This window comes from Meleagris gallopavo, chromosome 1, assembly GCF_905368555.1.
Source record: "Meleagris gallopavo chromosome 1, MGAL_WU_HG_1.1, whole genome shotgun sequence".
In the NCBI taxonomy this organism is placed as follows: domain Eukaryota; kingdom Metazoa; phylum Chordata; class Aves; order Galliformes; family Phasianidae; genus Meleagris; species Meleagris gallopavo.
In genome coordinates, this window is record NC_139404.1 from 16,745,115 (window position 1) to 16,758,779 (window position 13,665).

General features: G+C 37.9%; 1 protein-coding gene across 1 annotated transcript in view; it reads left to right on the forward strand.

The window, feature by feature from the left end:
* The first annotated feature begins 910 nt into the window (after positions 1-910).
* Positions 911-13,665, forward strand: part of TAFA5 (TAFA chemokine like family member 5) — a 418,761-nt gene continuing 406,006 nt past the window's right edge. Inside the window, exon 1 of the mRNA XM_085217790.1 lies at positions 911-1,375. Coding sequence (XP_085073916.1) covers positions 1,264-1,375 — 112 coding nt within the window. The 5' untranslated portion in view covers positions 911-1,263. The remainder of the gene's footprint in view (positions 1,376-13,665) is intronic.

Below are 13,665 nucleotides of genomic sequence, written 5' to 3' on the forward strand. Positions count from 1 at the left end.
TGACCACAGATGTCGAGCCGCGCAGGTGATGGGGCAGGCAGAGGTCTCAGGCCCCCTCCCTTCCTTTGGAAACGCCGTCTCAGGAGCTCCGAGGGGCTCCGGCCGGGCGCTACCTTCTTCCCTCCCATCGCCTCTCCGAGCCTCTGAGCTCGCACCTCGCCTCCGTCGCCACCGCCAAGGGCCCCCGCGCTGCGCCCGCAGCGGAGGCGGCGGCGAGCGGGATCGCGGCTGCAGCGGATGCGCGCAGGTGGTGTGGCGCCGGGAGAAGGGCCGCTCCGTGCGCTCTTCACCTGTGGGCGTGACCACCGTCCCCCCTCCTCCTCCTCTTCCTCCTCCTTTTTTTACTTGAAGGGCCGGCGTTGCTCTTGCTGCAGAGATTACGAGCGGAGCTGTGGCTGCGCAGTGGAGAACGTCTCGTTGTCGCTACTGCCCCGCGCGAAGTGTCCCGCTCGCCGCGAATCCGCGGGACCGGCCGGGAAGGGGAGCAGGCTGGGCTCGTCGCGGGACGCCGCGTTGCCTGGCGGACCGGACCGGACTGTCCTTCCCCTCTGTCTCCATCCCCGGCCACTGGCGGGAACCGCCGGCCTCCCCGTCTTTTCCGCGGGATCGCTCTCTCCCCTCCGCGGCGCTGTCCGACGAAGCGTTGATCGGGCGGCAGGTAGCGGCGGGTTCCTCGGTGCCGCGGCTCCGCGGCGGCCATGCGGCGTTGCGCCGTCAGGCGGCGGGCACCCTAGTGTGGCGCTTGGGCGGGCGGGGGGCGGAAGAGGCCGCCCTGCCGCTGGCACCGCCTCGGCCCCGGTCCGTGTCTGAGGAGATCCCCTCTCCTGGGGGAGGGGGAGGGAAGCGAGGAGAGAGCGGGATAACTTCTGCCCGTTGAGAAAGGAAGGAGAGGGGGACGGAAAAAAAAAACCAAAAAAAAAACCAAAAAAAAAACCCGCAAGCTCGTTTGTGGGACATCTTCAAAGCTCGGCATCGCGCCAGGCACTCGAGTTCCATAGGACACACCAGCGCTGGTGAACCTCACCACAGCGGCAGGAGGAAACCTGGTTGCAGCTGCCGCAGCGAAGTCCCGCACGCCTTAGAGACTCCTGGGCTTTCCGGCTGGAAGATGCGTCCTGCCGCAGGCGTGTGCTGCTGCTGAGGAGCGTGCGGCTGTGGAACATGCTTGCCTTTGGGATTATGTGTGGAGAAAGGCCGTCGGTCGTGGGGAGAGCTGGCTGGTGAACCTGTCTGACTTTGTCCCCTTCTGGGGAAGTGGCTTCAATGGCTCCATCTCCCAGGAGAAGCAGTAGGAAAGATGCCAATGCCTTGCCAAGCATGTCCTCAACTTTCTGGGCTATCATGATCCTGGCTAGTCTCCTGATCGCTTACTGCAGTAAGTACATATTTGTCCTGGTGCTTTTCCTGAATGTAAATCCTCAGGTAACACTTCAGGTGAAGGCTGAGGTTTGAGTCTGGCAGGTATGAGTACTGTGCTGTAGTTAGCCTTACACTTCTACTCCTCTCCTGGTAAACTAGGTAGAGAGACACTTTAACACTGCTGTTTCTTGGAAACACAGTGTCCTTAGGTTGAAGATACGGCATATCTACTCTAAGCGTGAACATTTATTGGATCTTAGGAGCTAACTCTTCAATTTCAGTAACAGTAATCTAGTGTTCACTGTTACCAGCTGCTACCCACTGCTTCCTCTGCGTACCTGCTCTACTACTAAAGTCCACGTTTCATGAATGGGAGCAATTTTGCTTATGTTAATTCCTATAGGAAGCATATACTTAGTCAAGCGACAGGTGCCTTAACATCTCTTGGATCATGTGTGGTTCTCTGACTGTGAAATTGTACTGGAACAAGCCAGGAAACTCCCAGAGAACATCAGCAGTTTAGTGAGCCCTTGTTATTGGTTTTAGGTTCATCAGTAGAGTGTTGCATATTCTTTTTCAGGCTTGGTAGATAGTCCATTAATCACACTCACTTGGAGATAAATCTTTAAGAATCAAGTGACTGGAATATCAGTACTTTTAAAGGTCTGAATTTTTTCTTGTTCCAGTTCTATGATCTCAGGAAGTATAATTTACAAGCAGTTATGCAATATAAATATTATTACTGCCCATTCTTTTGGGGAACGCACATTTCACCATCATACCAGGTTAAGAATTTTCTGACTGGAGTAGTAGAAGCAAGCAAGCAAAATCCCTATGCAGTAATTAAAAACAAAACAGTAACTTATCAGGAGGGGGCCTGCACAACTTTGTCAGAATGCATTCACACTGTATTTTCCCAAGATGAGCATGACCTGTAATATAGTGTGTATTCTTTTCCTTAGCTGTAATATGAAGATTTTGCTCTGGGCTTGTCGTGTTGGGCTATAATAAGTGGAGGTTATGATGAATAGGAAATGGATTCTGGCTTTCAGGAGCATATCTGCTGCATTTCTTAACTCTGTTCCATTTCTTTCAAAATGTAGCACGTTGTCCTGTTCGTCTATGTTTTTTTTTTTTTTCGGAAAAAAGATTTGAGTTGGCAAAGAAAACCTTTAATTCATTTCTCTGCACATTACAGGGATGCTGTGCTGACAACAGCGAGAAGAAGCTTATTCCAAAAAAGAATAGCATATTTTGTAATGACTTGTAATTTAACACACTTTGCTTTGCTCTTCTCATTAAAAATCATATTGAACAGGCCACTCTTCTAAATAATTTCATTTTGTACATAGATCTATATTCTCATACTGTGTACTAATATATAGGGTATACTTGGCAACACTTAAGATTTACAAGAATTTATATACATACTAAGAGAGAAGTGCATCAGTAAGAGCATGTTTGAGAATGAATAGTACAAATGTGAAGGGAATTATTAAGGAATTTAGTAAGTTTGTTTTAGAAATCTCTGGAGGATCCTAGGCTTTTTATGAAATGACATAAATTCTGTGAGGTTATCTTCTACAAGCATAACCTCAGAAAGCGTTAATTGTAAAGCCCTTAAAGATATTTTTGCTCAACAATGAGAGGTTTGACATTGTTCTCTTTTTAAGGAGTAAAGCCTTTCACTTGAGTTGTTACGTCTTCTTTATTATTGGCCATTATTTACTGATACATGTAAATGTTAGCTAGTAGGAAGACAATTTCTGATGTGTTTAAATGACCAGTTCCTAACTACTTCTCTCACTCAGTGTCAGTAGTTCTCCTCAAACATGTAGTGCACTCTTCATGCTATGTAATGCTGAAAAACACTATGCAGCCTAAAATATGCAGTGTCAAAACACTTCACCATTTATGCAATATTTCACTCATTTGACAACCACAATTCCAAATGTTAATGAAGCACCACGTACACTTCATCTAGCTGTAGTATTTGCAAAAATGTTTTTTTCTATGTGTAAAGGCTGAAGATATCTAAAAATCAAGGAAAAAAAAATGCAGCTATTTCAAGGTAAAGTACTGCAAAATTTATGAATTCTTTTCAAGATAATCTAAAATTTATTCATTTTTTTTTTTTCCTTCAGACTGATTTATTTATTTATTTTCTTTGAGGAAAAGCATAACTGTGGGGGGAGGATAATGACTAGGTTGCTTTTTAAGAGAAAGAGTCTTGCTTTTTTTTTTTTTTAATATGTAAATGGAAAAGAACTTGACCATGTAAAGAGTTCTGTATTTCTCTACAAACCTCATATTCAGCTAAATTGCAGTATGATTACTTATATCTCTTATATGAAGCAGGATTCTGTGGGGGGGGGGGTGGAAAAATTACATGTGAATATATTGTTCATGTTACTACAGGAACCTCTTATTTGTTTTTCTCCCACTGTATCATTTGCATCAAATTCTGCAGCTCAAAAAAAAAAATAAATCAGAACTTTTGTTTATAGTGCTGTGGAAAAGGAAAAATGTAAAACTTCTGAGCTACCGTGCTTATTTTAATTTTTAATATACTACTCTGGAGAAGCTTATTCCTGAATTAGTCCTATGAATATTTCTTTCCTTTCTCCTGATTACTTTCTGTCTGTGTTTCTGGGAATGTATTTATTGTTCCATGGTTGTTCCTGTTTACTGAAAGCAACTAGTAAATACTATACTCTGAGTTCCAGCTGACAGCTAAACAGATACTATGAAGCTTGTTCTGAATGAATGTGTACAATCCATTAGATTTAATTTATACTTCAGTTTCCAAAGTACAGTTACGTTCTTTGTCATTGTAAAATGATGAGCAGATTACTTTTTATTTCTTAAATGTTTAGATTATACATAGGGATAGTGGCTCCATCCTATGGTGGAAGAGAAACCTGCATCAGATCAATTAGGTTAGTTGCTATAGTGATAAATATAATGTTCTCTCCCTAGACATTCAGTAGATTCTCCAATGGAGAAGGCTGTGGAGTAGATTAAAGTAGTAAATTAGGTGGTTAATAAAGAAAGTTCACTTGAGTGTCTACCAAGGAGTTTGTTCACTCATCAGAAGCATCATTAAATGTAGAAACAGTCTAGAAATGCTATCCTGGTAAAAGAGGAAACTATAATTCAGAGTTTCAGGAAGTGTTGCATTTTTTTGGATCTCAGATGTGTGCCCTACATAATTAATGAGCAGTAGGAGACCACACAGTAGTACCTACATCGAATTCCTTAAGTTACTGTTTTAATGTCGTGAAGGTGCACTGAATTGTTTTTATTTTCCTCCTTTTGTAACTGGACTTTGCTTTTTTTTTTTTTTTCTTTCACATGTTAAGGTCAGTAAACCAAGTGAATTTTCTGTGTTATCATAGCTATATACTAACTACATGAAGAATCCAACCCATGTGTTTTAGAGTCAGCATCTTTTCTTTTTCCTAGTGCATTTTTTTTTTTCATTTGGTTTGGCTGTAAATAAGGAGGTGCTTTTTATATGTAAATAATGACTTTTAAACAATAAATGATTCAGCATTAGCGAAGTTGTGGCTACTAGGAACTTTTGATTTTCCATATTTTATATTGTTTTGCAAGTATAAGGAATACAACATTACACCCCTGTGATATTTTGCTGCTCTGTTAATACTTTTAAGGACAAGCAAGCAGTTTATTATGTATTTATTTATTTTGAAAGGCTATATCAAAAACAAGTACTTGGAAAGTTCACTTTCATGTTTTAAACACTGTGCTTGGAAGAGAGCAATACGAAGCTCCAGTGATGAACTTCTGATTTATTTATTTTCATTTTATTATCAAAATGCAAAATATTTCCTTTAACTCAACAATTCTGCTTTGTAAGTGCAAGTTATTTCATTAAAGGTAGGCCCTTAGCACAAATAAAAATGCATCTGAAAGACTTGGCTTGGTTTTGTACTGTGAAAAATGCAGATAATTCTTATCAAAAATATTACATTAATCTCACCTTAATTTGAAATTCTGCTGTTACATGTTGTTGGACACTGCTCGCTCGAGAAATACCTTTAAACTGTCCTGTTCTATAATTATGTATTCTTGAAAGCAAAGTTTACTATAGTCTTCAGGTGTTACAGTTTCCTTACGCTGTTTGAGACTGCTATCAGGGACGAACACTAGCAGTGACTGTCAGATGGGTACTTCTCAAACAGGCACTACTGCTTCATCATCTGTAGGCTACTGAACTACAGATAGGCTATTGAATGATAAGTCTCACTACTTGTTTTTTACGTAAACTGAATGAAGGACTGCAGCTCCCATTGCTGATCTTATGTCATACATACCACTTTCTCTGTTTTTTACAAATGGAAAAAAATAATAAATCTGTACAACTGGTCTGTAGTTCTATTAGGTTTTCTGCAAGAATTACTGTCTTGTATTTCTCCAAAACTCCGCGCAGAATTAATGTGACATATAAAGTAACAGTTATAATTCAGACTTCTCTTCTTAGTTTACTTCTACATCACATAATCTTTTATTACATTACATAAAGCCAAGATATTAAAGTTGTTTTGTTGTGTAATATCCCTGCTACACCTTTTTAGGAAGGTTATTTAAGAAATAAATAAAATTAAAACCAGCACTTTAAATTTAGTGGCCTCTACAACACTCTGCTGTTTGTCAGTGTGAGTACTGAATTGACAGGGGGATTATCTGGCCAGTTCTCTTGTAATTTGTCCAGATGATCTTTATGTAGAACTCAGGGTGTCAACACAGGAAATGGTTTCTTATTGCCCTTAATGTTGAATTCAACCTTTAAGGATGAGTAATCTCTGTTTACAGTCCTCAAATCATGAAACTACTGCTTCCATGCAAGTATAGCTCAAGTGATAATTACAGTGTAAAGCAGAGAAGGATGGAGACACTAAAAAGAATGGATATTTTCAATTAAATATGTGGCTTAGGATTCTCCATGTCCTTCAGCAGGGTTGTAGGAGGGAGACCAAGATCTTATAGCATATACTATGAAAACAGTATCGGGAGTGTGCAGTAGACCCTTTGCTCTGGCCTCTTCTGCCGTACCACCAACATCTTCCTCTGATGTTGAGGGCCAGCATTGTAAACTAAGAGACATTACTTTCAGAGCAGCCCTTGGAATTTATTTTAGATTTCCTGCTTGCTTAGTGTACATTCTAGCTGTAAAACTGTTATTTGACCAACTAGACTTGCATCTGACATGCTAAATACATTGTCATCGTAGGTGCCTTGAATGTTGTCATTAACACAAAAACACAAAAATGCTTTTTGGATACTGAACTGTGGACAATAGTGTGAAAAGCAAGGACAAATCTACGTAGTGTTGGTTAACTGTAATCATTCTGATTTTATTATTTGTTGCAAAACTCAGAACAGTGTTTTCATGCTTAGGCTCATATTTGACCAGATGTGTTGTTCTGCTGTTGAACTGGGAACTTAGTTATTTTGGGGCTGTTTAAAGGGAAGTTATGTTGTTATTTGCACAGACAAACGGCAAAACTACATATTGGAGAATTTTTGGGAAGTCATCTCTTTGGAGATGTACTTTTATGTTAGTTTTTTGGGAAGTCCGTGATATACTTTCATGTTAGCCCTGCAAATTTTCAAAACAGAAGATTTTACTATTTGGAAATGTATGAACTATATGAAATATATGTATTTTCCAATATTTTTGCTGTAGACATTTATTTCAAAGATTTTGTGCATATTTTTAAAAGTGTAAACTGGCTAAAGCATAGGAATTTCAGACATAATTGTGTATAATTTTGCATTCATATTATGATCTACTAATTTCCTGAAATCTTCGTGACCTGTCCTATTTCAGGCTTTGGATAGACTTTTTTTTTTTTTGTCTCCTTTCTTCAAACACTTCTTTGCCCTCAGGCAACAACCAAGTATCTCGTCTAATTCTGGGGTGAGGAATGCAATAGGATATTTTCTGAGTGAGAGTTAGCTTGTTACTTGTTAGTCTGTAGCCCAAGACATCAATAAAGAAATTTTTCCTAATACCCAGCCTGAATCTTCCTTGATATGACTTTAGGCCATTCACTCTTCGTTCTCCAACAATGGCAGCTCCTGCTCTTCCAAAAAGAGAATGTGGTAATAGGGTGGAATTTTACAGGGCTTTCAGGATAACATATGTGGCAAAATAAAATTTCCTTCTGTCTATATGACTGGAACAGGCAATTTGAGACATAAACCCCTTGTTCTCTTTAGTGTTTTGATGGTTCAGAATAGGGACTATCATTGTCTTTAGGCTGTTCGCTTTGTATGGAGTTTAATTCCTGAGTGCTGTTAACAGATATGTTCTGTTTTATTATTTTGTGTAGCAAAGACTGAGCAAAAGCCCAGAGCAGAATACCAAAGAGGCTGGTGACAATTCAAGTTGCAAGTTCTGTTGGTTGAACTGATCCCCGATTTTCTTCCATTACAAAATAGAATCATAGTGACCAGTTGTACTCAAGCACGGGGGTAGAACCTACTGGTTCCATTAGCTAACAAAGCTGTATCATTAAGGAGAGAAAGGTCCTTAATTCTTACAGAAAAAAAAAATTACTAGGTATGGGGAAAACAAAAAGGAAAAAAAAAAAGGGGGTTTCCAAATTCTGCCTATCAAAAAGTAAAAGGGATATTTGTTCTTGTTAATCACTGTAACTTATGATGGTTTTTACCTTTGGTCTTAAGCCTTTTTTTTTTTTTTTTTTTGTGGTCCTGACTGTCCCAAGACTGTGATATTGACAAATGGATTCTAAGAGATGATACTCTGACAAAATGACATACTGTTGATGCCAAATGCCTATACTGCTTTTAATATTCTCAGATGTCTGTACTCCTCTTTGTAGAATATTTAATTTTTACATTGAACTATACCACTGCAGCTTGGTAGAACAGCTTAGCCAAATGGTAGAAGTGAGCCTAAGCTACGCTTCTGCACTTTTCTTTAAATAGTTCATTTGCTGACAGAAACATAGAAGTGCTGTGAGACCAGCAATGTCTGATGCTTCTTATCTTTCTTCAGACTAACCAAAACATGAGCGTATCCGATACTGTGAAGTTATGTGTCTCTGATGGCATTCTCTGGTGTTACTGAAAGAGTACACCATTTTCTCTTTTTCTGTTCTGGATATAGTTTTGAATGATAAAAATATAAAATTTTCTCTCTCTATTCTTCTGAATAGAGCTAATACAGTAATCTGAGTTAATCTTGAAAATGATTTTTGTGAAAAATATCAGAGAGCTGTTCCAGGACTTCTTCAGTACACTCTATCAGCAGTACTTTATTGAACATTCACCTTGAGACTTATCTCAAGATGAGTAAGCGTATGTTACAGTTGGTGCTACAGCTGGAAAGATTATTGTGGAGAAAATGGGAAAATAAACAAATAGGGAAGGAATGCTCACGTGTATCCAAAGATCTAGGTTCTCACAAAAGTCTCCACAGAGAGAAAGGATCTCTAGAAAGAGATCCTTCCCTAGTGGCAGTCAGCCCTTAAATTGGGTCTAGGAAGGATGCAGACTCCACCCCTTCCAGTCACACAGGTGAATTTCTTTCACCTGTGCCTTCAGGACTGACTCAGTCCTTGCCTCAGGTGATCAATCAGTGGTTTAGGCTATGACTCAACAGTTCCCATACACTGTATAAGCATTTATGAACATGTATGCACAGTTAAAAACAAACAAACAAAAAACCTTCGGTTTTTAAATGAGGCTTTAGCAATTGTTCTCATTGAATGTAATTTAAAGGTGGTAATTTCCCTGAAATCATGTCCTATAAAACATTAGACCTAGCAGATATATAAATATCTCAATACTCAGGTTAGCAATCCTTTTAAGATACCAAAAATAATTTTGGTGGATGTTTTCTGTAGCGAGTTAGCAAGACCTCTCCATCTCCCACAGCTTTCCTGTTAGGTTATCAGCTCCAACTAGAAAAAGAACAAATATTTATATTCCGTTTGGGTTAAAAGACATGACAAGCACATTTTTAGCTTTTTGAATAAGATTGATCTTTGCTTAATGAAGATTTCTGCAGTACACTCATTTGCATTTATCATAATCTCCTTTTAAAGTCAGTGGAAATTGAGATAACTTACTGTGCAAGACATGCAACCTGCTTTAGATACTTTTCTGCAGTCTGCCTCAAACTGCATTATGTTTAGTTTTGTGGACCATAGTGCAGCTTAGACAACATGCACTTACTTAAACATACATGTTATCAGAAGAATCCTATTGTTTTTGACAGCACCTTTAGAGTACTGCTTATGTTATTTTCAAGATCCATGCTTAATGTTTAAATGCTTAATTTTAAGTAATCAGCTCAATATTTCTGCAGGGAAGAAAAAGTGTGGAGAAATAGGTTTGTGGTAAAGATTCATTAAGAGTGCAGGTCAAGATACTGAGCTATTGAAGCAAAAAATTATGTAAAAATGTGTAAATTGAGATGTAGTTGGCATACACTACTGGGATCTTCTAAAGACATCTTTGCAAACAGCTTGTATCCTGAACATTTTTTTGCAATGTGTTTTGTCTTACTGTAAATGCTCCTGTTTCGTTGCCAGTATTTTCACATTCTAGACACTCTAAAAATGCTGTCTTTTCCACCAGAGCTGGAAACTAGGTGAGTTTTAGATCAGGGTATCAGGATTGGTTAACTTCACTGTTGTGCTTTCCTCATTTTTAGGTGTGCTCTGTAGAAAACATTTTTAAACATTTCTGCACTGTGCAGAATTTTACAGTGTGATTAACTCATTTAAATCACCTGCTAGTGAATTAGCTAAGAAAGAGTTTAGAGATTAACAATTTGTGTATAAATATAGGACGCTGCAGGGAAGAAGACGACTAGGATTAAAATCTTTTAACTCTTGGTTAGTCCTGAAGTAGTCAGGCAGTTGGACAAGCTGATCTTTGAGGGACCCTTCCAAAAGAGCTTATTTATTCTACTCTATGTTCTATTATATATTCTATTCACCTTGAACATCAGAGCAGATATGAGTTGCACTTACTCCCTACTGGGAAAATAAGAATCTATTTTTGAAAAAAAAATGTACATTATGTCTGTTAGAGTATTGCTTGTGCTAAAATAGTTTCCCTGATTCTATGTTCTTCAATGCCAATGTCACTTTTGCAGTCCTTTTTGTCTTAAGGGCCTTTTTTTTTTTTTTCCCTGTGCTTCATTCTTTTATCCATATATGACCATTCAAGGAATACATTCCTACTTTATGTGTGTTTCCATGGTATGTATCTTCACTTTGGGTTGTTCATGGATGCTTTTTGTCTTAACAGCTGAGCAAAACTAGGTTTGCTTTCTGTATAGCTAGAGAACCCTACCTTAATCCTATCTACAAATGTCATTATTTTTAATATAATCTTACTGAGAATGCCTTACTGAAGAGACTTTTTAACATTTGAAGATGTTATATAGCATCTTTGCTATGTTTTGTAGAGTTTCTTAAAGTGCTGCTGCAAACTCTCAGGGTGATAACAAGTTGCATGAACTGCCACTTGTAATTACAGTAAATGGATTTAAGGTATTTCTGATACAATTCCAAGGAATTATTTTGAAAACAATTTATAATACTTAGTTGGTGGCATTTCAAAAGCAATTTCTGTGAAACAGCTTAATCCTTATCTGCTTCCATTTTGACATTTGACAGGAATATAGGTAAGGCAGTATATTCTTTGGCACAAATATTAACTGACTTTATGAGACTGATATCTTATTGAGCATATGTTACACTAAGAATCATTGCTTGATGTTTTCTCAGATAATTTATCTCTGTAGAGGAAAGGGATGTGCTTCAGAATCCTCAATTTTGCAGTGTGAAAATTCTTTCCCTCTTGAGGTCTTAGTACAAGATGCAAAACAAAATGAAGCAATTACTTTCCTCATTATTTGTGTTAAGCCCTTGAAATTTCTATAGTGTTCTTTCATGTCTATCACAGACCAAATCTGTAAAATCAAACAAATATTTCATATATTACTTTAATAGAGTTCATTCTTAGTACATTTCACAGTCTTTCTTTTTGCTGCTTGTCACAACTGATGCCCATTTCCTTCCTGAGTGCTTCTTTTAAAATTTAGTGCTCCGTGTTGGTGCAGAGTCTCAGTAATAAGTTTTCTACATTTTTCAGTTTTCTTTATTTTTCTTAACTAAGGTCAGGTGAATTGGCCCTACTATTCGTCTTGCTGCTTTTTGAAGTGCTTTGTCTATTACTAAGTCTGACAAGTACAGCTATGTGAATCACGCTGGCTTGCTAGTGACTTCTCAAACAAATTAACTTGATTTATGTGTAGAGGCTTTTCTTCCTAACTGCTAGCCCTGCAGAGGTTTGAGAATTGCACTTGATTGTTTTTCTTCCACATGTATCATATTCCCTGAGTCCAATTATAAACTCTGATCATTTTGCATGTACGTACGTTATTAGAACTTAGTGAAAGAGCAGTGTGAATAATGCGCATTCAACAATACTTCTGTTGTTTTTTCCTCTGTGATTCTAAATTAAGTTTAAAAAGTTTTGGAACAAGTGAGAAGTTAGCTGCTGAGGAAAAACATGCCTTTGCTTTCAATGCAGGGGATTTGAGCAAACACTTTGTTTCCATTTTCTCATGGATGGGAAGAGAGAACATTTCTCAGGCAGTAAAAGTAATATTGCATTTTATGGAGATATAGTAGACCTGCATGCCTGAGGCAAAATTCTATCATGTCATTCTTCCATGACCAAAATGCTGGAGAACTGTGTTACATGGTGGTTGTGTTATTTGTCATGATTGGAACATCTAAATTTTAAATACATTTTAGTATTATTCATCTGATGTTTGCTTTGTGTAACAAAAGACAGTCTATGTTTTGTTTGGATGTTATACATTTTTCCAGCTGTAGCAGGAATATAAAACGTAAACCATGGTCTTTGTTTGAGAGAGATCTGGAAGAGGTAGTTTTTGGTGGGTCACATAAAACATGGAATGAAAATTTCAGATCTCTTCTGTAAAGACTAACAGCAGTGTTTCTAAAGTTTGCTTTCATCATACTTTGTGTTCTTATTTTGTTTTCTGTTTTACTGAAGTCATCGTAAAGGCTCTGTGTATTTGTACAAATGCATATATTTATTCTTAGAATGTAGCATTGTATTTGAACTTAACTTTCCAAAATGTGACTTTACTTCCCAGTTCTCTAAATTCACCGGTTTATTTTCTTGAAGAGGAGAGATAATCACAAGATATATTTTTTTTAAAGGGAAGGAAATGTGGAAGCCTTAGAAGGAAGAATTGCGTTTAAACAAAGAAGAGAGGAAATAAAATTATTAATCTTGGCTATTAGCAGGTTGAAAAGAACTGGAATTTAGACATTAATTTGCTGAGTTTGATAATGTTTGTTTAAAAGTCAACAGAGTTTTTCATATCAAGAACAGCTGTATGACAGACACCCACTGGAGAAAAACCTGTCTTTAAGAAATGAAAGCATAGGACTTCACACTTACGCTTGTTTGTGTTTTCATTGCTTTATCTTCTTACCTTCATCTCAGGATCTTTTGATGTATAAACACACAGATGCAGATACAATTAAGCCACATGATACTCTGGAGCATGAGTTTTAGTTTAGCTTAATTTCAAATTAATTTATCAGATTGGTTTTCTTATATCTTGTCTGGAATCTTTGAGAAGAATAATTTTCTTTTATTTAGGAATAGTTTGGTCAGTAAATAAATGTAATTTTTTCTTTGATGACTCTTTTCTGCAACATCATATGAGAACACTTTAAATCTCGATAACATCAGTTCTTTCCAGTCCTATAAGGTAAAGAGCTTTATTGATTTTTAGGGCATTAGATACATCTATGGCTGCAAATCATATAAAGAAAGCTAAAAAGTTGAGTTCGGAGATTGCTTTGAGGTAGTGGTCTGTGTGTCCAGCTTTGTCTCTCTATTGCCTTTTGCAGAGGCACCTGGGTTTGAAACATTACTGCTTGTGAGGAGCCTGTACTTATTGAAAGATAGAACTTCCAATTCCATACTTGCATAATATGAGAACTTTCTTAGTGGAGGAATTAAAGCTGTTGAAAATAATGAAAATCTTTGTTCCCTACAGTACTGTAGCTGAGATTGGAAGAACAATTTTTTTTTTTTTCTTGTTATGTGTTTGGCTAAGTAATCCAGTTGCTACATTTATGCATACTGGTACTGCTGGAATCTCAGTCAGGAGATTTATCTACTTTTAGTGGATAATCAAGACATTACAACTTTCAGCTCTCTAAAATGCCATTGTGGCAACGAAAGAGA